The following is a 21,235-nucleotide window of genomic DNA, read 5'->3' on the forward strand; positions in this document are numbered from 1 at the left end:
CAATTGTTCATAGGATTTTTCAACTCTGTTAAACTTAGCAGGAAATACACCAAACATGCTAACATGTGGTGTGTGAGTTGGGGACGATTTCAGCACCAAGGAACAGAAAACCTAACTCACAGTGGCTTAACATAGAGGGGTAAAGTTTTCTCTCATTGGCTGGGTGCAGTGGCTCACACCTCTAATCCCAGCACTTTGGGACGCTGAGGCAGGTGGATGACTTGAGACCAGGGGTTCAAGACCAGCCTGCCTCACATGGTGAAATCCCGTCTCTACTAAAAATACAAAAAATTAGCCAGGCATGGTGGCAGACGCTTGTAATTCCAGCTATTTGGGAGGCTGAGGCAGGAGAATCCTTGACCCCAGGAGGTGGAGGTTGCAGTGAGCCGAGCTCACACCATTGCACTCCAGCCTGGGTGACAAGAGTGAAATGTCATTTAAAAAAGAAAGTTTTCTCTCATGGGTAACCTGTACCCTGGAGGTGGGTGGTTGAGAGTCTGATGGCAGCAGTGTGGAGATGTCAGGGCTGGACTGCTGTGATTCTTTTTTTTTTTTCTGAGATGGAGTCTTGCTCTGTTGCCCAGGCTGTAGTGCAATGGCCTGATCTCTGCTCACTGCAACTTCCACCTCATGGTTCAAGCAATTCTTCTGCCTCAGCCTCCTGAGTAGCTAGGATTACAGGCATGTGCCACCATGCCTGGAGGATTTTTGTATTTCAAGTAGAGATGGGGTTTCACCATGCTGGACAGGCTGGTCTCGATCTCCTGACCTTGTGATCCACCCTCCTTGGCCTCCCAAAGTGCTGGGATTGCAGTATGAGCCACCGTGCCTGGCCTGCGATTTTCTTTTCTTTATAGTTGGGTTGCCATAAAGAAAAGTGAGGGCTGCCGCGGCTCCAGGACACCCACACTTGGGTCAGGAAGGAAGAAGGGGAATTGTATGGTACCTGCAGTTTCTGTCCATTTGATCAGGAACACCAAGAATCTACCAAGGTGCCCCAGCAGATGCTGGCTTATTTCTCTTTGATCAGAATTGTGTCCCTTGGCTACCCCCAGCCACAAGATAACTTGGGAAAGTGAGCGTTTAACGTCCCAGTCTCTGGAGTGGAAGTAGCAATGGGGAATTGGGAATATCTGTTAGGTTAGTTGATAAGTGATTTCATTTGCACTGTACTGCTTTCTGGCTGGTGGGTTTCTGGGTGTTTTTTCTTCTTTTCTGTCTCATCTAATTTTTCTGCAACAAGCATTTCTAATTTCTGTTGTTGAAAAACTATGACAGCTACTACTTTAAAAATCCCTTGTGAGGTTGTGGGCTTTCATTTCTGGAAGCGTTCATACTATCATCAGTCTAAATTGTGCAGAAGGAAGGAACTGTTGAATTCTGTGGGGGTTGGATTGACACCTCTGTCTTTCCCAGTCGACTGTGACATCCCCAGGGAATGGGTGGGTGGGGAAATCTATCATTTGTTTAGCTCCTATCAGGTACCCTGCTGGTTACTTGGCAAGCAAGCATCATCTCATCTAATTCTCTCTCTTTTTTTTTTTCCCATGAGCCCAAGACAATCTCATCTTGGATCATCTAATTCTCATAGCAGCCTTGCTTTTACAGATAAGAAGCAGACAGGCTAAATAAGTTAATCAAGTCATACATTGAGTAAAAGGAAGCTGGATCTCAGAATATAGTACCAGGCTTTAATTTTGTAGGTTTTGGAGACATAGTAATCTCTAGAAGGTGTGTGTTGAATGAATGTGGAGTCAGTGAGTGCCTTGGATGTGTAAGTTTCTAAAAGAAAACTGCAGCCATTACCTGATAATTATTTCTTGTAGAGCAGCCATTCATTTTAACTTGCGAAACTGAAAAATAACAGGTTATGTAAATTGCCTGTGGGAGAGGAACTCTGTGCACACTCTCCTGTATCTAGTATCTTTGACTAATTGCTGGATATAAATAACAAGCATGATGCCTGTATGAAAAGACTGTTGAAGATTTGTTTCTCATGGGGTCTCTAAAATTTTTTTACTATGAAAAAATTCCAAACATATTCATACATAGAATGGTAGTGTGAATTCCAAGGCACCCATCACCCAGCTTCAAGAGCATCACTATTTTGCTAACTTTTCCATTTATCTCCCCTCCTCCCACTTTTTTGTAGACTAAAGTATTTTAGACCAAACCCAAAGACTCATTTCACCATGAACATTTCTATAATTGGAATAAAAGGGATTTTGTGTGGCCCTGCGTTCTTCTTTCCTTAGATCTGCTAGTACAGGAAGTGATGACGTAAAAATCATCCCAGCACACGTGGATTTCTGGAGGCCCAGGCGAAAAGAGGCACATTCCTCACAGGCTATGCAATTCGTTTTGCCCTTAACTGAAACTCCGGCTCCAGCAGTAATACTTTTCTCAAATGCCAAAAATCAAATATCTGGCCTCTCTCAGCTAGAGATTTCTAGGGAGTGCTGCTTTTGAGACTATTTTTGGCATGAAAATATCACTCAAGTTGCTTGAAGTTATTTGGAATTTTTAAAGTATGGAAAGCATCTCACTAGAGCCATGGCTGAGGCTGAGTGGGTAAGTTATTACACAGGCTGTCATTTCCCGTCCACCTTCTTGCTTTCTGTGCCCTTCTGTTTAATGGTTTTTTTTTTTTAAATTGTATTTTAGGTTTTGGGGTACATGTGAAGAACATGCAAGATTGTTGCATAGGTGGGCCAGGCGCGGCGGCTCAAGCCTGTAATCCCAGCACTTTGGGAGGCCGAGGTAGGTGGATCACAAGGTCAAGAGATCGAGACCATCCTGGTCAACATGGTGAAACCCCGTCTCTGCTAAAAATATAAAAAATTAGCTGGGCATGGTGGCGCGTGCCTGTAATCCCAGCTACTCGGGAGGCTGAGGCAGGAGAATTGCCTGAACCCAGAAGGCGGAGGCTGCAGTGAGCCAAGATCACGCCATTGCACTCCAGCCTGGGTAACAAGAGCGAAACTCCATCTCAAAAAAAAAAAAAAGATTGTTGCATAGGTACACACATGGCAGTGTGATTTGCTGCCTTCCTCCCCTTCACCTATATCTGGCATTTCTCCCCATGCCATCCCCCTCCAACTCCCCACCCCCCCGCTGTCCCTCCTCTATTTCCCTCCAACAGACCCCAGTGTGTAGTGCTCTGTTTAACGGTTTTAATGCTTTAGGCCAATGTGGGAAGTAGAAAAGTTCCTTTTTAAAGTTTCCTTTCTTGTTAAATCGTAAGTGTGCTAAAAACTTTGTTAAGCCCTATCCTATGTAGCTGTTAGACATGCTGTGCATACAGGCACGTAGTACATTCTAGGTCCTTGTACTTAAACCAAGATATCTGTGCTGGACGTGCTCACAGTTATGCCCTAGCTCTCCATTGCTTTTACCCATTTAGAAAAGTTTTAAGTTGTTGCCAGTCGAGTTTTAGTTTAGATTGTGAGGTCTGGCTCCAGCCAACGGAGGTTAGGCACAGCAGTAAGGACAACCCCAAATGCATAAGAAATAAATTTGTGTGTATTCTCTTTGTTCTTTGTACTCTCGTGGCAAGATGGCTAGTGAGAGTACCTTTCCTGCAGTCCAGGAAATAAAAATTGTGTTGCTGAAAGATCTTTTGTCCCAGTACTAATTTTTCTTTGTGGCACCAAGCATCTATTTCCAACAGCGAAAGACTGCATCCTGGTTGGAATGCGAAAGGTGACCCAGGAGGTGTAGAGGAGGAGTGTAGGGGAAACTGCCTGGCTGGCCAGACTTCCTTCCAGCTGTGTGCCCTGCCTAGGCTCCAGCTGTGAGTCCAGCATGCTGGGATGTCCATGGCAAGTTTCTGAGAATGCTGGGATTACATGTGTCTTTTTTTTTTTTTTTTTTGACAAAGTTTCGCTCTTGAGGCCCAGGCTGGAGTGCAATGGCATGATCTCAGCTCACTGCAACCTCCACTTCCCGGGTTTAAGCAATTCTCCTGCCTCAGTCTCCCGAGTAGCTGGGGTTACAGGTATGTGCCACGATGCCTGGCTAATTTTGTATTTTTAGTAGAGACAGGATTTCTCCATGTTAGTCAGGCTGGTCTCAAACTCCCGACCTCAGGTGATCTGCCCTCCTTAGCCTCCCAAAGTGCTGGGATTACAGGTGTGAGCCACCGTGCCCAGTCTATATGTGTCTCTTAATCCATGTTGTGTTGCTATAACAGAATACCACAGACTGTGATTTATTTATTTATTTTGAGACCACGTCTCACTCTGTCACCCAGGCTGGAGTGCAGAGTGCAATGGTGCAATCTTGGCTCACTGCAACCTCTCTGCCTCTCAAGCTCAAGCAATTCTCTTGCCTTAGGCTCCCGAGTAGCTGGGATGACAGGTGTGCACCTACATGCCTGGCTAATTTTTGTATTTTCAGTGGAGACTGGGTTTCACCATGCTGGCCAGGCTAGTCTCAAACTCTTGACCTCAAGTGATCTGCCCACCTCAGCCTCCCAAAGTGCTGGGATTACAGGTGTGAACTACCACAACTGGCCCAGACTGGATGTTTGTAAATAAATTTAATTATTACAGTTCTGGAGGCTGGGAAGTCCCAGGTTAAGGGAACATATCTGGCAAGGGTCTTTGTGCTGCATCCCCACGTGGCAGAGGGCATCACATGGTGACAGAGTGTGGGAGAAGGGGGAAAAACTCATCCTTTTATCAAGGATCTATGATAGCTTACCCATTCCTAAGATCACTAACTCACACCCATGATAATAATCCATTATGGATCAGTAATTAATTAATGGCTGGGCATGGTGGCTCATGCCTATAATTCTAGCACCTTGGGAGGCCGAGGAGGGTGGATCACTTGAGATCAGGAATTCAAGACCAGCCTGGCCAACATGGTGAAACCCCACCTCTACTAAAAATTACAAATATTATTGAGGTGTGGTGGCAGGTGCCTGTAATCCCAGCTACTTGGAAGGCTGAAGCAGGAGAATCGCTTGAACCTGGGAGGTGGAGGTTGCAGTGAGCCGAGATGGTGCCACTGCACTCCAGCCTGGGCAACAGAGCAAGATAAAACAACAACAACAACAAAATTCAATCTTGAAGGCAGAGCCCTCATGACTTCATCACGTCTTCTAAGGCCCCGCCTCTCAACACTGTTGCACTGGGGATTAGGTTCTGACACATGAACTCTGGGGGACACATTCACATAGAGCGTTTGCCGAGACCTGGTCATAGACTCTAGAATGCTTCTCCTCCCGCACACCTCACTGCCATGTCACTAAAGCCCATTTACAGCCTTTCCTTTTTATGCTGTGCCTGCCTTTTAACAAGGAGTTACAAGGCATGCTGAAAGGTAAAACACACAGAAGAGAAAGATCAAACATTAAAACTAGACTGAGATACGCCAAGCGTCCTGGAATTATTAGGCCAGGATTGATTGATTGATTGACTTACATTTTTGAAATGGAGTCTCACTCTGCTGCCCAGGCTGGAAGTTTAGTGGTGCCATCACGACTCACTGCAGCCTCAACCTCCTGGGCCCAAGCAATACTCCCACCTCAGCTTCCCATGTGTCTGGGACCACAGGCACATGCCACCACGCCTGGCTAGTTTTTCTTTACTATTTGTAGAGACAGAGTCTCGCCATGCTGCCCAAGCTGGTCTTGAACTCCTAGGCTAAAGTAATCCTGTCGCCTCGGCCTCCCAAAGCGCTGGGATTACAGGCATGAGCCACCACGCCCAGCCACGTCAAGAATTTCAAAAAGTCATGATTCAGCTGGGTGTGGAGGCCAAGACGGGTGAATCATGAGGTCAACAGATGGACACTATCCTGGCCAACATGGTGAAACTCTGTCTCTACTAAAAATACAAAAAAAAAAAAAAAAAATAGCTGAGCGTAGTGGCGGAACCTGCAGTCCTAGCCACTCAGGAGGCTGAGGCAGGAGGATCACTTGAGGGCGAGTTTGCAGTGAGCTGAGATCACGCCACTGCACTCCAGCCTGGCGACAGAATGAGACTCCGTCTCAAAAAAATAAATAAATAAAATTGTGATTCATATGTTGAGGACTCTAATGCACCAGACCAGGGACTGGCTTCTGCCCCCAAACTGGCTTATCAGCAATCACAAAACTCATGGCATCTCCAGCCCCATGAAGTGCAGCTTGCAGCTTCTTAGAGTGTAAGTGCAACTTGCACCAACAGGGATGCTCACGTCATGTTCCACCAAGACCAACAGGTCATCCTATTTCATTGAAATTTGTGACATTTTCTCACTGGCACACCAAAGCAGCCAAGACCTTCCTCTGATGTTGGGAGTAGAAGAGTGGGAGGATGGATAGGATGGTGTCTTTTTGTTTACTACATATTCATAGGAAGAGAAAAGCAAAAGAGAATGGAGTTCTGGGAAGTAGTAAAATGATCTGGCTGGGCAAGGTAGCTAACGCCTGTAATCCCAGCACTTTGGGAGGCCAAGGCAGGTGGATTGCTTGAACTCATGAGTTTGAGACCAGCCTGGGTAACGGTGAAACTCCGTATCTACAAAAAATACAAAGCATAGCCAGGCACGGTGGCGTGTAGTCTCTGATACTCAGGAGATCGAGGTGGGAGGATCGCTTGAGCCTGGGAGGCAGAGGTTGCAGTGAGCGAGGATGGTGCCACTGCACTCCAAGCTGGGCAATTGAGCCAGGCCTTGTCTCAAAGAACAAAACGAAACAAAACAAAAAATTTGTGTCCATTGGAAGGGCCCTCAAAATGACCTTCCAGCCTGCTGGTTTTACAGATGGGAAACCGAGACCCAGAAAAAGCAAGAGTATTGTGCAAGGTCACACAGCTAGTGGGTGCTAGAGGGGTGCTTGGAACCAGCATCGTTTGCCTCCGTGATCTGCGTGAAGCCCCAGCTCCTGTCAGGTGACCCTGATCCCCGCTGCTCCCTGCAGAGGGCTCATCAAACACATCGCCTGCCTGCACCACGCAGCCTGGAAGGTGAGCTGCTGCGGGATATGTTACCCACCACGCCTTGATATGTGCAGAGGTTGGGGCTGTAGGGGTGATTCACTTATCCTTCAGTTCAGAAGCCATTTCAGAAATCAGAGGAGGTGTTACTTCCTGGTGTTGGGAGTGTAGGTTATGTTTATTTTCTCATCTGTAATTTCCAGGGTTTTCCAAAATTTTACAACAAACATCTATAATTTTATGAACCCTCCCCATCTAATTTTTAAAAAGAAGTTGAGAGGCAGAGACACGCCCAGCTCACTACTGAGATCCATCAAGTGAGACCAGCCGGTATCTGTCACACCAGGCAGAGGCCCCGCGCTGGAAGCCCTGGAGGTTACCAGCTCCGAGCCTGGTATCCAAGGCCACCTGGGCAGCCTCAGCCTCCTCCTTCCCTTTGCTCCCACCAAACCCTGCTCCTGAGATGTCCTTTCCCCATTACCACCACAAAATTGGACTAATTTTTCAGGGCCCAACACCAATTTTGCTAATTGATTGAAGGTGTGTGGTTTTTTTCTTTTTTCTTTTTTTTTTTTTTTTTGAGATGGAGTCTCACTTTATCATCCAGGCTGGCGTGCAGTGATGCAATCTTGGTTCACTGCAGCCTCTGCCTCCCAGGTTCAAGGGATTCTCCTGCCTTGGCCTCCTGAATAGCTGGGATTATAGGAGCCTGCCACCACCCCTGGCTAATTTTTGTGTTTTTAGTAGAGACAGGGTTTTGCCATGTTGGCCAGGCTGGTCTCGAACTCCTGACCTCAGGTGATCCACCGTCTAAGCCTCCCAAAGTGCTGAGATTACATATGTGAGCCACCTTGCCTGGCCTGGATGAAGATATTTTAAAAGCCCTACGTCCCCCTGCTGGGACGACCCTCTGTCTCCCTCCTTGGACCACTGGTGGCACTTTCCTTGAACACACTTTATCATGTCCTGCCCTGTCCTGGAATTGTTTGCACCCAGGTCTGTTTCTCCTACTGGACTAAGCCCTCTTTGCAAGTAGAGCCTGCTTATCAGTTACCTTTGTATTCCCAGTTCCATCCTCAGCCTGCCACATGCTAGACTTCAGATAAATGTCTATTGAACTTATGTGAATTGAAACTATGGTATACTAAAAGAGGGGTGTGTATCAGTATGTGGCAGGGCTCATGACCCTTGGCACTTTTGACATCTGGGTTGGGATAATTCTATGTGGTGGGAGCTACAGTGTTTAGAGTTTAGTGTTTGAGGTAGAGGTTGCAGTGAGCTGTGTTTAGTATCTGATTAGTCTTTAGTGTTTAGTACCTGATCTCTACTTTTTAAAATTAAAAAAAAAATTTTTTTAATAGAGGTGGGGTTTCACCATGTTGGCCAGGCTGGCCTTGAACTCCTGACTCGTGATCCACTGCCTCAGCCTCCCAAAGTGCTGGAATTACAGGCGTGCGCCACCACACCTGGCCCTGATCTCTACGTATTAGATGCCAATACCGGTAGATAGCACTAGTGAAGCCGGGTCTTCTATTCTGGTTCCAGGGTTCATCGGCTCTCCTGGAGGCCTCTCAGGACCCCAGAAGGATTTTTGCTTCATCGCTTTGTGCATCCGCTCCACCCCTACCCTCACATCCTGGGTTCTATCTTGTCCCCTTTCTTTCTGCCCCACCCCTGTAGCCTGTGCCAGGCTGTGACCCACTGGTTGTCCCTACTGGTCCATGCAGACTAGACTGAGACTGTGCCCAGACACACGCTTCACATGCTCTTCAACTCCTTGGGCTCATCTCCGTGCTTGAACACACTGATGGTGACCTGGCCCGTTTCAGAGCCATACTTGTTCTTGACGAAAACACCGTAGCGGCCGCTGTCATCACTGTTGACCTTCTCAATGGTGATGGTGACCTCCGTGCCCCTCACTTCCATGTGGTATCGGTCAAGGAAGGTGACAGGCTGGTCATTCTTCAGCCAAGAGATTTCAGGCGTGGGGTCTCCTGAGATGACGCAAGTCAAGCACAGGGTCTGTTTGAAAAGGCAGGAAGAGAATAGTCTCACTTCCTTGTAACTTGAACTTGGCATTCACTTTCATGCCCCCAGAGAGGTCCCAGTTTAGGTTGCTCCCTGTGATAATTTAATAAATGTGTTTTTTTTTTTTTTTTTTGAGACGGAGTTTCACTCTTGTTACCCAGGCTGGAGTGCAATGGCGCGATCTCAGCTCACCGCAACCTCCGCCTCCTGGGTTCAGGCAATTCTCCTGCCTCAGCCTCCTAAGTAGCTGGGATTACAGACATGCACCACCATGCCCAGCTAATTTTTTTTGTATTTTTAGTAGAGACGGGGTTTCACCATGTTGACCAGGATGGTCTCGATCTCTTGACCTCATGATCCACCCGCCTCGGCCTCCCCAAGTGCTGGGATTACAGGCTTGAGCCACCGCGCCCAGACAGTAAATGTGTTTTATTGTAATTTATAGAGGGGAGAGATTTTATTTTAACCCCACATCCTGCATCCTCAAACTTTTATTTTATTTGTTTGAAATGGAGTTTCGCTCCGTCACCCAGGCTGGAGTGCAGTGGCGCGATCTCAGCTCACTGCAACCTCCACCTCTCAGGATCAGGAGATTCTTGGGCCTTATCCTCCCGAGCAGCTGAGATTAGAGACACATGCCACTGCGCCTGGTTAATTTTTGTATTCTTAGTAGAGACAGAGTTTCACTATGTTGGCCAGGCTGGTCTTGAACTCTTGACCTCAAGTGATCTGCCTGCCTTGGCCTTCCAAAGTTTTGGGATTACAGGCGTGAGCCACTGCTCCTAGCCATCTTCATCCTTTCTACAGGAATACTTACAGTTAGAATCTCAGACCTGATTACTCTAGCAATTATCAGCCCTAAAATGGCCTTCACTTTGTTTTATTGCTTTTTTTTTTTTTTTTTTTTTTGAGACGGAGTTTCGCTCTTATTACCCAGGCTGGAGTGCAATGGCGTGATCTCGGCTCACCGCAACCCCCGCCTCCTGGGCTCAGGCAATTCTCCTGCCTCAGCCTCCTGAGTAGCTGGGATTACAGGCACGCGCCACCATGCCCAGCTAATTTTTTGCACTTTTAGTAGAGACGGGGTTTCACCATGTTGACCAGGATGGTCTCGATCTCTCGACCTCGTGATCCACCCGCCTCGGCCTCCCAAAGTGCTGGGATTACAGGCTTGAGCCACCGCACCCGGCGTGTTTTATTGCTTTTTAAGATATACATGTCACTGTGATTTTACTGTGCAAGTAAGATTATATTGCTTTAGTACATAGATTTATGAATTAAAATAGAAAATTATTGAACAAACAAGCTCTAATGCAGAGCACTGTAATATAATAATTAAACATACAGGCTCTGGAGTTCAGCTGTCTGGGTGTGAATCTCAGCTCTGCCCCTTCAAGCTGTGTGACCTTATGTTCCTCAACCTGGGTTAAGGGACTCTGGGTTTCCTCAGCTATAAAGTGTGATTAGTAATAAATATAACTCTATTTCTTTCATTTTTTTTTTAAAGATGGAATTTCGCTCTTATTGCCCAGGCTGGAGTGCAATGGCGTGATCTTGGCTTATTGCAACCTCCACCTTCTGGGTTCAGGAGATTCACCTGTCAGCCTCCCGAGTAGCTAGGATTACAGGGCGTGCCACCACGCCTGGCTAATTTTTGTATTTTTAGTAGAGAAAGGGTTTCATCATATTGGTCAGGCTGGTCTTGAACTCTTGACCTCAGGTGGTCTGACTGCCTTAGCCTCCCAAAATGTTGGGATTACAGGAATGAGCCACTGCGCCCTGCCGCCATAAAACCCTATTTCATGTGATTGCCTTGATGGTAAATAAGCTAAAATAGGTAACATACATGGAATCGTGCCTGGCACAAAGGAAGCACCACAAAAATGTCAGCAATTGTTTTCAGAAACACTAGCGTTGCATAAATAAGTTCGGTCCTAGGTGGGCTTTTAGGGATCATGCAGTAGACATTTCCTATGGGTGCTGAAAAGTTCACAGGCAAAAGTCTATGATGCCCAGGGCTGTCTAGACAGATGGAGATAGAACTGGGTCAAGTACCCACTGAGGGTGGACACCAGGCCCAATGGCTTTCCTTTGTACCACATGTAATCACTGAGGTGTGGTCACTTAGCCACGCTTTGGCTTCTAATCCATAGCACTGCATTGTTTCGTGGTCTGTGATGGGCGCATGAGGAAACACAGCAGGGGGCTGCTGGCTGTGGGCAGGGAAGGGTCAGTACCTTATCTTCCATGATTGTGGCCACATCCGGCAGACCCCTCACCACTTTGGCACGATCTGAAAGGGAAATGAGAGACCCCAGCAGTGAATCTTTTTCTGCCAGCTGCTTCCCAGAAGTTTCATAGAGTTGAGGGTTTATTTTTAAGCAAGTCTTCTTTTATTTCTTTTTCTTTTTTCTATTTTTATTATTTATTTATTTATTTATTTTTATTTTTGAGATGGAGTTTCTCTCTTGTTACCCAGGCTGGAGTGCAATGGTGCAATCTCGGCTCACCGCAATCTCTGCCTCCTGGGTTCAGGCAATTCTCCTGCCTCAGCCTCCTGAGTAGCTGGGATTACAGGCACGCGCCACCATGCCCAGCTAATTTTTTTTGTATTTTTTTTTAGTAGAGACTGGGTTTCACCATGTTGACCAGGATAGTCTCGATCTCTTGACCTCGTGATCTACCCGCCTCGGCCTCCCGAAGTGCTGGGATTACAGGCTTGAGCCACCGCGTCCAGCCTCTTTTTTCCATTTTCATCATTTTGGATAGAAATCTTTTTTTATTTTATTTTTTCAAAATTAATTTTTTGAGACAGGGTCTCACTCTGTTGCTCAGGGTGGAGTGTAGCAGTACAACCTCAGCTCACTGCAAACTGCCTTCTGGGCTCAAGCGATCCTCCCTCCTCAGCCTCCTGAGCAGCTGGGACTACAGGCATGTGCCACATGCCAGCTAATATTCGTATTTTTTGTAGAGATGGGGTTTTTCCATGTTGCCCAGGCTGGTCTTGAACTCCTGGCTCCAGCAGTCCTCCTGCCTTGGCCTCCCAAACTGCTAGGATTACAGGCATGAGCTGCCATACCTGGCCTTGGGTAGAAACCTCTAGAACTATATTACACACTTCCTCGTATTCCTAAGTAGAAGATATGGGACATAAAGTGTTTCTGTTACTGATCTGAGGTCCTCTGCTATGATTGGTGATACCTGGAGGAGACCATGCAATACCCCTGCCCTCAAGAGCCAGGAAGAAGGTAAATGGGACTACTCTGGGACTTCAACTGGCAAAATCCACACAATGGGCGTGACCAACAAGCTTAGGGAGAGAACCAAGAGGGGTCAGAGAAAGCCAGACAGAAGCTTTTGGGACACTTTGAATCTGATCAAGCAAAGGACCTTGTGGCCATTGTGGGTGGGCAGGAAGAGTGTGGCTGTCAATCACTAAGCAGAAAACCAGTCTACTTAGGGGAAGCTGAGGGAATAGGAGGAGTGGTCAGCATGGCCTGGACCAGGGATCAGGGATGTGTAAAGAGCCCGCCGCGGGTGGTGCCTTTCCAGTGGGTAAAAGGGGAGTGGGACCCTGGCTGGGGTGGGGAAGGCCCCACAGATGGATGCAGTGTTGGGCAGAAAGTATCACCAGCCCTCCACAGCTGGGCGAAATAATCATTTCCCTCTGCTCTGATTCCACACACCCCAGCAACCCAGTATTGGTGAATTCAGCTTTCTTCTATTAGGGTCCTGGATGGGGCTCCTGTTCAGGATGTGGCATTCCAGGAGGGACAGGGATATTGTCACTGGGTAAATGATTAGATTTATGATACAAGAGCCTCCTCCTGGCCTGAGGCTGAGCTGGTCTTGGGCTGTGCTGCCTCCACCAAGGCGCCCCCAGTCCCCTGCAGGAGCTTCTTACTCCATGGCCACTTACACCCTCAACTGCCCCTTCCCGGTAACATCTATGAGCCTGAGGCCTGCACTTGCTGTCAAGTGGAGACACTCAGGCACAATGATGCCATGCAGAGCAAATTCCCCCTCCCACAAGTGGCCTCAGGCTGGCCGTGCGAGTTTTCTTGTCTGTTCTTGGAGCTGTGCAGTCTCCTTCTATGGCCGCATCTGTGCTCTGTTGCCTGCCCGGGTCTTTCCCTCACTGGAATCCCTCCTCCTCATCTGCTGGGGAGTGAGAACGGACAGCCACACTCCTACCATTGGGCCACTTAGAACTGGCTTGGGTTGTAGGAGCTGATGAATGGGACAAGCTTGAGCTCGTGGACTTGGTGGTGGCTCCCCTGGTGGCCCTGAGGCTTTGGGTTTGGTGGTGCCATGTGCCTCTGGGTTTGGGGCTTCATCCTGGATTCAGTGAGGCTCCCATGCCTTGAGAGCCACAGCTGTTCAGCTATGAAGTATGATGCAATTGTGGGCAGAAAGCGATGACTCTTCAGCTTTAAAGTCACCCTGTCCCCACAGATCACTAGGGAAGGCCTGCCCAGCCTCATTCCTGTCTGTCCCCTCCTTTCGGGTCCCCCCAATGTAGTCCATGTGCCTGCAAGGACCAGGCTCGTGCTGGGCGCTTCCACAACACAATCCCAGGTGTCCTCGGACTCTGTATCTGTCCTGCCCAGGTCTCCCCTGCAGCTCTGTAAGACCCTAGAGCCCCACAGACCCCACTGCAGAATGAGGCCCTCAGCGGTCCCACCGAGAGCCTTAAGCTTCCAGGAAATGTGCCCCAAATTCAGAAAGAAAAACAACAGAAATATCGGCAGACTTACTCTTCTCGATGATGGCCAAGGCTCTGAAAGACAGAAATGAGAACAAGATGTGAAATTCCACTTGCTAAAGGACAGTCCTGCCCATGTGGAGGTGAGGGGTGATGAGGGAAAGGTGGAGCTGGCTGGGGCTCCCAGGAAGGGGTCCTGAGCCTAGTTCATACCACACCCTGGAGGGTCCTGTAATTCATACTGAGAAATGTGGAGGAAACTTACTTCAGTCTCTGGTGTTCAGCCATGGCATCATCAAAAGCTGTAAGAAGAACAGAGGAGAAAGGGGGACATCAGGGCCTCTGCTGTCCGATGGTGGGGACAGGGTGACCCCGGGAGCAGAGCTTATCCCTGACTGTCTTCCACTCTCTTCCTCATTCCGATGTTCCTTTGGTTGACTGCCCGGATTGGGTGGGAAGGTAGTCGTCACCTCAAAAGACCATGGGATTTTCTTTTTTCTTTTTATTTAGTCAAAAAAAAAAAAACAAAAAAACTTTCTTTTCTTAACACCTATCCCAGAGTAATCTTTGTTACTGTTCTTTTATTTTTTGAGACAAGGTCTCACTCTGTTGCCCAGGCTGGAGTGCAGTGGGTGATCTCAGCTCATTGGAGCCGCTATCTCCTGAGCGCAAGCAATCCTCCCACTTCAGCCTCCCGAGTAGCTGGGAATATAGGCACGTGTCACCATGATAAATTATTTTTATTTTTTGTAGAGATGTTTCCCCGGCTTGTCTCAAACTCCAGAACTCAAGCGATCCTCCCACTTCAGCCTCCCAAAGTGCTGGGATTACAGGTGTGAGCCGCTGTGCCCGGCCTAACCACGGGATTTTCTAAGCAGGTTTCTCTGCAGACATACATGGATGGCTCACCTTGCCCTGAGAGATCCGTCGAGAGCTGCCGGGCTTCCTTCCCTGCAGCTATTTCCAGAGTGTATTTGCCCTTGTCTGAGTCTTTGGGATCCAGGATGTGAAGCCAGATCTCATCCAGGGTGGTGCCCACCCTTATGCGATCACCACTCTCCAGGCGTCTGTCTCTGAATATGAGGGCAGAGCTATAGTTAAGGCTGCCTGTCTGCAGGTCAACAGACACCCCTGCCCCAAAATCCTCACCCGTGGTTTTGTTTCGAGATCCATGGGCTGTGGGTGGTGGCCATTAATGAGGCACTGGATAAATGTCTATTCACTTTCTCACTCATTATTCAACCTTCCATTCATCATTCAGTACTTCATTCATTCATTCATTCATTCATTCATCAGTTCTTGTGGCATGACAATTATGTGTGGGTGCTGAGTCTGCATGTGTGATGTGTACCGTAGGCAGGGACCCTAAGGAAATGATGCTTCAGGGTAAGTGGCTGCCACTTCTCTCACTCTCAGGAGCCAGTTCCTCACCTCTTTATTCTCCTCCTTTTAACCCTCCCAGGCTTTCCTCCCGCAAGCATTCTCCTCTAACCTTTAGAAACCATATAAGGTGAGACTTCTCCCCTTCTTTACTTAAATTTCATTCCTAGAGACACTGTCCTCTGTCTCCAGTGTTGTGTTGCAGAGGTGACACCTCTGTGCTTAGTCCCAGGGCTCAGAAACTCTGGCTGGGGAAGGAACCTATTGTCCTGAAATTCCATGTGTCCTTGGCTCTCACTCATTTGACAGCCTTGACCAAATCAGTCTTGCCTTCTCCATAGAATGGGTGTAGTAATGTCTGCTCCACAAGGCTGAGGCATGCCCATGATAAAAAGCACCGGGAAAACTCTGCTGCCGAATTATCTGGCGTCTCTCAGAGAGTGGCTGAGTCTCGGTAGGCACCTCGTCTATCCTGCCGTCAAGCCCTGACCCTCAGTGAGAGATCAGCCCCACACATCCTTCTCCTGCATGTTTCTCCTAAGCCTGGCTGACCAAGCTTGCTAAGGCTGCAGAGGCCCACAAAGGCGCCCCGACCTGCCTGACCACTTGCCCCTTCTTTGTCCCTTCATCCTTTCTCCCCCAGATGCTGCTCGGAGACTGGCCCTGCTGTAGCCATAGAGTTTCCAGAAACACGTTGTCCCAGCAAGGTTCCCATCTTCCCTGGGGGATCTCGGCAAAGCCTTTCCCCTCTTCCCACTGCTCATCTCTATCCTCAACTCCTCTGTAGATAGCAGGACCAGTGAGAGACCCTGTCTGCCAACCCCCTGGACTGGGCTTTGCTTGGAGGACCGGGCAGGGAGAAGGGATGGGAACCCTGTGGGGCAGGTGCGGAAACCTTTCCTGCCTGACTGGGGCTCTGGGGTAAGGCGGACCTACTTGTGGAACCACGTGGTTTTCATGTACTCCACGTTGTAGTACTTGACCTTGCTGAAGATCCGGATCCCTTCCTCAGTCCCCTGGATTTTCAGTGGCGTTGCAGAGAGGGCTGGGGAGACAGAAGAGAAGGGTGAGTCTTCCCTGAGTCCATTTGGGCATCACATTTTGGGACCAGCTTGTCTGCCTCTGCTCTTGGGGAGGGGCAGGTGCTATGTGTCGGGAGGGATGTAGGGCTGTGAAGAGGCAGGATTTTCTCCTCAATGTTTGAGGTTGGAAACTAAACCCACTCCCGATAGCCAAGGCGGGTGTTAGGCTGCTTGGAGGCTGCTGGGCATCAGGGCAGGGCTGGGCACAGAGGCAGGCTACTTACCACCAATCCTGCCCAGCTCGGTGAAGATGGCATCCAGGGCTGGAGGAAGACAGAGAGAAGGGTGAGTTGGCAGAGGGCTCCCCTAGGGATGTGCTAAGAGTGGGGACATCCTTGGAAAAGGCTGGTGGAGTCCATGAGCTGCTCTAGGGGTGGACAGGGACCTCTGAAGGATGACTGTCATGGCTTGGGGATAGGAAGGTTCAGGGTACTTGGAAGTGGGGTGGGGAGAAGGGCACTAGGTGTGGAGGACAAACATGCACACCTGACAGATTTTTGCAGGCTAAGCCGATCAGCCTGATGAGGAGCCTGGGCCTGCTGTGGGACGGAGGAGTGAACTCAGGCTTCAGGTCTCCAAGCCTGGGCTCACTGTGATATACTGTGGTGAACACAGGCATCAGAGTTACACAGACCTGGTTCCTGCCACTGACTAGCTCAGGAAACTTGGGCAAGTCACTTAATCTCTTTGTGCCTTAATTTCCCCAAGTGACATGGGGATCCCATAAATCTTACTGCACAGATCACACCACAGTCTGCTCCACTGCACTCCCTCTGCAGCCCCTGACCCAGCACCAGCTCCTACCGTCACCCGTGAGGTCCAATATAGTGTCGTCTTCCCCTCGATCGTCAGAAACCATCGCTCTGTAAATCCCCTTGTCCTTTTTGGACAACTGGAAAGAAAGATGAGCGATGGTGCTGTCAGCATGGGCTCCAGAAGGAGAGATAGATACCATATCAGGAGGCCTGGGCTCCAGGCGTGCCCCTAGCTGTCTGCATGACCTCAGGTAAGACCCTTCTCCTCCCGGGGCCTCCGTTTACTCATCTGGGCTGGGTGATCTCTAAGGCTCCTTTCAGCTCCAGAGCCCTTGGATTCCTAGCTTGGGGTTTGTCTGGGCCTGGGGAAGGGGTGGAGTAGGAGATGCTGAGTGTCGAACTAGACACCTTCGTGTGCATTCACAGGCAGCTTCTCTGAGCACTACAGTGAGCCTCACTTTGGGAGCTTGTCTGACCTGGCACGGCTTTGGCTCCCTGGTGGCTCCTGGATGGAGGGACCCCTACCGCCTGCAGCTCCCAAGGAGGAAGCAGGTTTTCTCTTGCCTAGGACAAGGGGGTCCTTTTGACCCGTGTTTGTCAGCCCCAAATTAAGTCTCAATCTCAGCAAAGCAAGAACTTGAGTTGTGCTTTCAAGGCAAGGTCCAGAGATCAGAAGTGACCTCTCATTACACAGCAGCTTCCTTGAGGCCTGGGAGTAATATTTGTCTTCCCAGCCCCTCATTTCTCTCTCTCTTTTCTTTTTTTTGAGACAGAGTCTTGTTCTGTCTCCCAGGCTGGAGTGGAGTGGCATGATCTCAACTCACTGCAACCTCTGCCTCCCAGATTCAAGTGATTCTCCTGCCTCAGCCTCCCGAGTAGCTGGGACTACAGGTGCATGCCACCACACCTGGCTAATTTTTTTTTTTTTTTCTGTATTTTTAGTAGAGAAGGGGTTTCACCATATTGGTCAGGCGGGTCTTGAACTCCTGACCTCGTGATCTACCCGCCTCAGCCTCCCAAAGTGCTGGGATTACAGGTGTACGCCACTGCACCTGGCCACTCATCTCTCAATACTTCCTACCGGGACCATCTCTACACAGTGGGTTTGGGGCAGGGTCCAAGACAGAGGCAGCTTTTAACCTGAGGATTGAGGTACTGAGCCCTGAAGTCCTTTCTTATGTCTCGCCAACCCATGAAGGCTCCAAGGTCTCAGCCAAATCCAGAGTGGGTGACTGGAGTGGCTTCTGACCCCACCCTCTAGGCTTGTGTCTTTGTACTGAAATCCTCTGAGCCTCAGTTTACTCATCTGTAAACTTAAAGCCTCATCCTTGCCCTGCCTTTGTGCTACAGGCCCTCAAGCCTGCACAGTCATTGGCAGGGTCAGTAATGGAGCTAAAGAAGAAAATCAGTAATACTGATTCTGTCTCTATTGAACATTTAGGGTTTTTGGCCGGGTACGGTGGCTCACACCTGAAATCCCAGCACTTAGGGAGGCTGAGCCGGGTAGATCATGAGGCCAACAGATGGAGAGCATCCTGGCCAACAAGGTGAAACCCCGTCTCTATTAAAAATGCAAAAACTAGCTGGACGTGGTGGCATGTGCCTGCTACTCAGGAGGCCGAGGCAGGAGAATTGCTTGAATCTGGGAGACGGAGGTTGCAGTGAGCTGAGATCGTGCCACTGCACTCTAGCCTGGGCAACAGAGCAAGACTCCATCTTAAAAAAAAAAAAAAAACTGAAAAGTTTAAACATAGGTTTTTGCATTAATTTTGATTTTTTAAAAGAATGTTGCATACAATATTATTTACCTTGATCACTGAGTTTTTTGGTGCCCCTTAAATTTTGTGCTCAGGGCCTCACTTGCATCAACCGAGCCTCGGCCCTGCTTCTGACTCCCAGCCCAGAGCTCTCGGCCTTCCCTGGCTCGCAGCCGAAGGAGAAGGTAAGCCCTGAAGCTGGAGCCACACTTGCCTCTTCAATGCAGAGAAGTCCCGTTCCCGTCTCTGGGTCATACTGACCATCTGGCATCTCTGCCCTCTGGAAGAACCACTGAAAGCGAGTCTCCTTCTTGGTGTTGGTCACCTGGGGAAGGTGGGGAGTGAGGAGACTCTGTCAGGCTTGCTCTCTTTTTGAGTAAAAACACACCTGTGTACCCTTTCGGGCATCTCGGCCGATTCTTTTCACATACCGTGTCTCCTCTGCTGGATTCTGGCTAAGAATTTTCCCTTTGCCTCTTGATGCCTGGCCTACTCTATTTTGCTTGTAAATGTCCATACGCTTCTTATCGACTCAGTTAAATGTCATCTCCAGGAAGCCTTTTTTGAAGCACCCCGTAGTCACCCCCCATCACGATTAATTTCCTGCCCCTCTCTGGATCACGCATGAGGCATGCTGTTTCCCAAGGATCCTGCCTTGACCCACAGAGACCAACCACTTCTTCATCTTTGTATGTTCAGTACCTTGCAGAGTGGCACGTAACAGATGCTCTGAGTTTACTGAATGAATACGCTCTGGGAGAGCACCCACCCTCCCCTTCCCCAGTTATCTAAAGGGACTGGAGGGTGCCAAGGAGGACCTTAGGCTTTGGGGTCAGATAGACTTGGATCAGACCTGGGCTCTACCTCTTACTGTGTGGTCTTGAGCTATTTCCCCGTTTGTTTTCTCATCTATAAAGTGGGGAGATAATAATGTCTAGCTCACAGATGATTGTGAGGCGATGAAATCATACTGTGAGTCTCTGAGCAAAGGCTGCTAATAAAAGGACAGGGACACTCTTCAACATATAAACCCTCGAAGTCTCCCATATCCCACGACCCCTCGGAACCCCTTCTGGCGCCACTAGGATCTAGTTCAAGGCTGGCCCATCTCACACTAATCCTATCCCATGGGTGCTGGGAAGGTGGGTTTGTTTTTGGGGTTAAATGTAGTCTCTTTGGGGGTACTTCCTGTGTGTGGGATCAGCCAAGCACAGAGTATGGAATTTAGGGGGAGGGGTGGGCAGGGACAGCCACTGGGCTTGGGGGACAAGCCACAGGTTGCCCCCACCCCGCCCCGCACTGGGCCTGGGGGCAGGGCAGGAGGAAGGGCAGGACTTGCCTTGCATGTCAGCTGCACTTGGCAGTCCTCCGTGATCTTCCATTGCAACGGCTGCTCAAAATAGGGGCCTGTGTGTGCAAAACAAATGTGCCCATTGTCAGAGAGCCAGGTGCCACTCGTGTCCAGGTGGTGGTGGGGGGAGCGGGCAGCTAATGGCCATGGGCTCCTTAGTGCTGCTCTGCCAGGGCTGGGACAGGGTTGAGGCCAGGGGGGTGCTCAGGGTGCAAATTTCTTTCTTTCTTTTTTTTTTTTTTGAGACACAGTCTCACTCTGTTGCCCAGACTGGAGTGTAATGGCACAGTCTCAGCTCATTGCAACCTCCGCCTCCTGGGCTCAAGGATTCTCGTGTCTTAGCCTCTTGTGTAGCTGGGATTACAGGGGTGTGCCACCATGCCCGGCCAATTTTTGTATTTTTTGTAGAGAGGGGGTTTCACCATGTTGATCAGGCTGGTCTTAAACTCCTGGCCTCAAGTGACCTGCCCGCCTCGGCCTCCCAAAGTACTGGGATTACAGGCATGGGCCACTGCACCTGGCCTCAGGTTGCAAAATTTAAGAGGGCTTGGCTCTCACCTTCAGGTTAGCCAAGAGCTGTTTTGATCTGGCACTGGGACAGAACTAGACTGAATGGCGGGCACTTCCCCTGGGGGCCCAGCAGGGCTGGGGGTCCCATTAACCCCTGGTCCAGCATCTTTAGCATGAACCAGTGGCCAGGGATTTTGAACTTCCTTTTTTTTTTTTTTTCACATTTTCGCCATTTTATTCGTTAATGTTGTCAGATGGTTTAGTGGGGCATGTGGGGAGAGAAGGGCAGGAACTGTGCCCCCACCCCCGTGCACAGGTTAGGACATGCTGGGGGCTCCTGGAGGGAGAGGATGATGGGGTCAGCCTAGCACCCCCTCCCCAGATTTGTGCGAGGACCCCCAGGATGGAGGGAGGTGGGGGGTGGGCAGACCCGTCAGCCCAGGATAGGGAAGGTGGGATTACAGGTTAGAAACCCACATCAGAAGCAAGTTACAAAGTTAGAAACCTGGGGTTAGGGGTCAGGGCTCAAGAAAATACAAAACAAGGGATTTGGCTGGGCCAAGATCCAGTGAGGATGAAGGGAAGGAAGGAGGGCCCCTCCCAGCTGGCGCTCAGCAGTAGCTTCGGGTCTGGCCCTCAGAGTGGAGGGACCAGCTGGGAGTGGGGTAAGGGGGTGGGGGACCAGCCCCCTCCCCTCTTTGTCCTCCACTTCTGTACAAGGACCCTCGGTGGAGCTCACCC

At 49.4% G+C, this 21,235-nt stretch overlaps 1 protein-coding gene across 2 annotated transcripts in view; it reads right to left on the reverse strand.

Moving 5' to 3' along the window:
- Positions 1–7,098: 7,098 nt before the first annotated feature.
- Positions 7,099–21,235, reverse strand: part of MYOM3 (myomesin 3) — a 63,462-nt gene continuing 49,325 nt past the window's right edge. For both annotated transcript variants that reach the window (XM_003934858.4, XM_074380286.1), the window contains exons 28-37: positions 19,973–20,040; positions 18,848–18,958; positions 16,926–17,013; positions 16,346–16,384; positions 15,976–16,084; positions 14,569–14,732; positions 13,925–13,961; positions 13,712–13,734; positions 11,192–11,247; positions 7,099–8,948 (exon numbers count right to left, since the gene is read on the reverse strand). In XM_003934858.4, coding sequence (XP_003934907.3) covers positions 8,685–8,948; positions 11,192–11,247; positions 13,712–13,734; positions 13,925–13,961; positions 14,569–14,732; positions 15,976–16,084; positions 16,346–16,384; positions 16,926–17,013; positions 18,848–18,958; positions 19,973–20,040 — 959 coding nt within the window. In that variant the 3' untranslated portion in view covers positions 7,099–8,684. The remainder of the gene's footprint in view (positions 8,949–11,191; positions 11,248–13,711; positions 13,735–13,924; positions 13,962–14,568; positions 14,733–15,975; positions 16,085–16,345; positions 16,385–16,925; positions 17,014–18,847; positions 18,959–19,972; positions 20,041–21,235) is intronic.

This window comes from Saimiri boliviensis, chromosome 11, assembly GCF_048565385.1.
Source record: "Saimiri boliviensis isolate mSaiBol1 chromosome 11, mSaiBol1.pri, whole genome shotgun sequence".
NCBI classification, from domain to species: Eukaryota; Metazoa; Chordata; class Mammalia; order Primates; family Cebidae; genus Saimiri; species Saimiri boliviensis.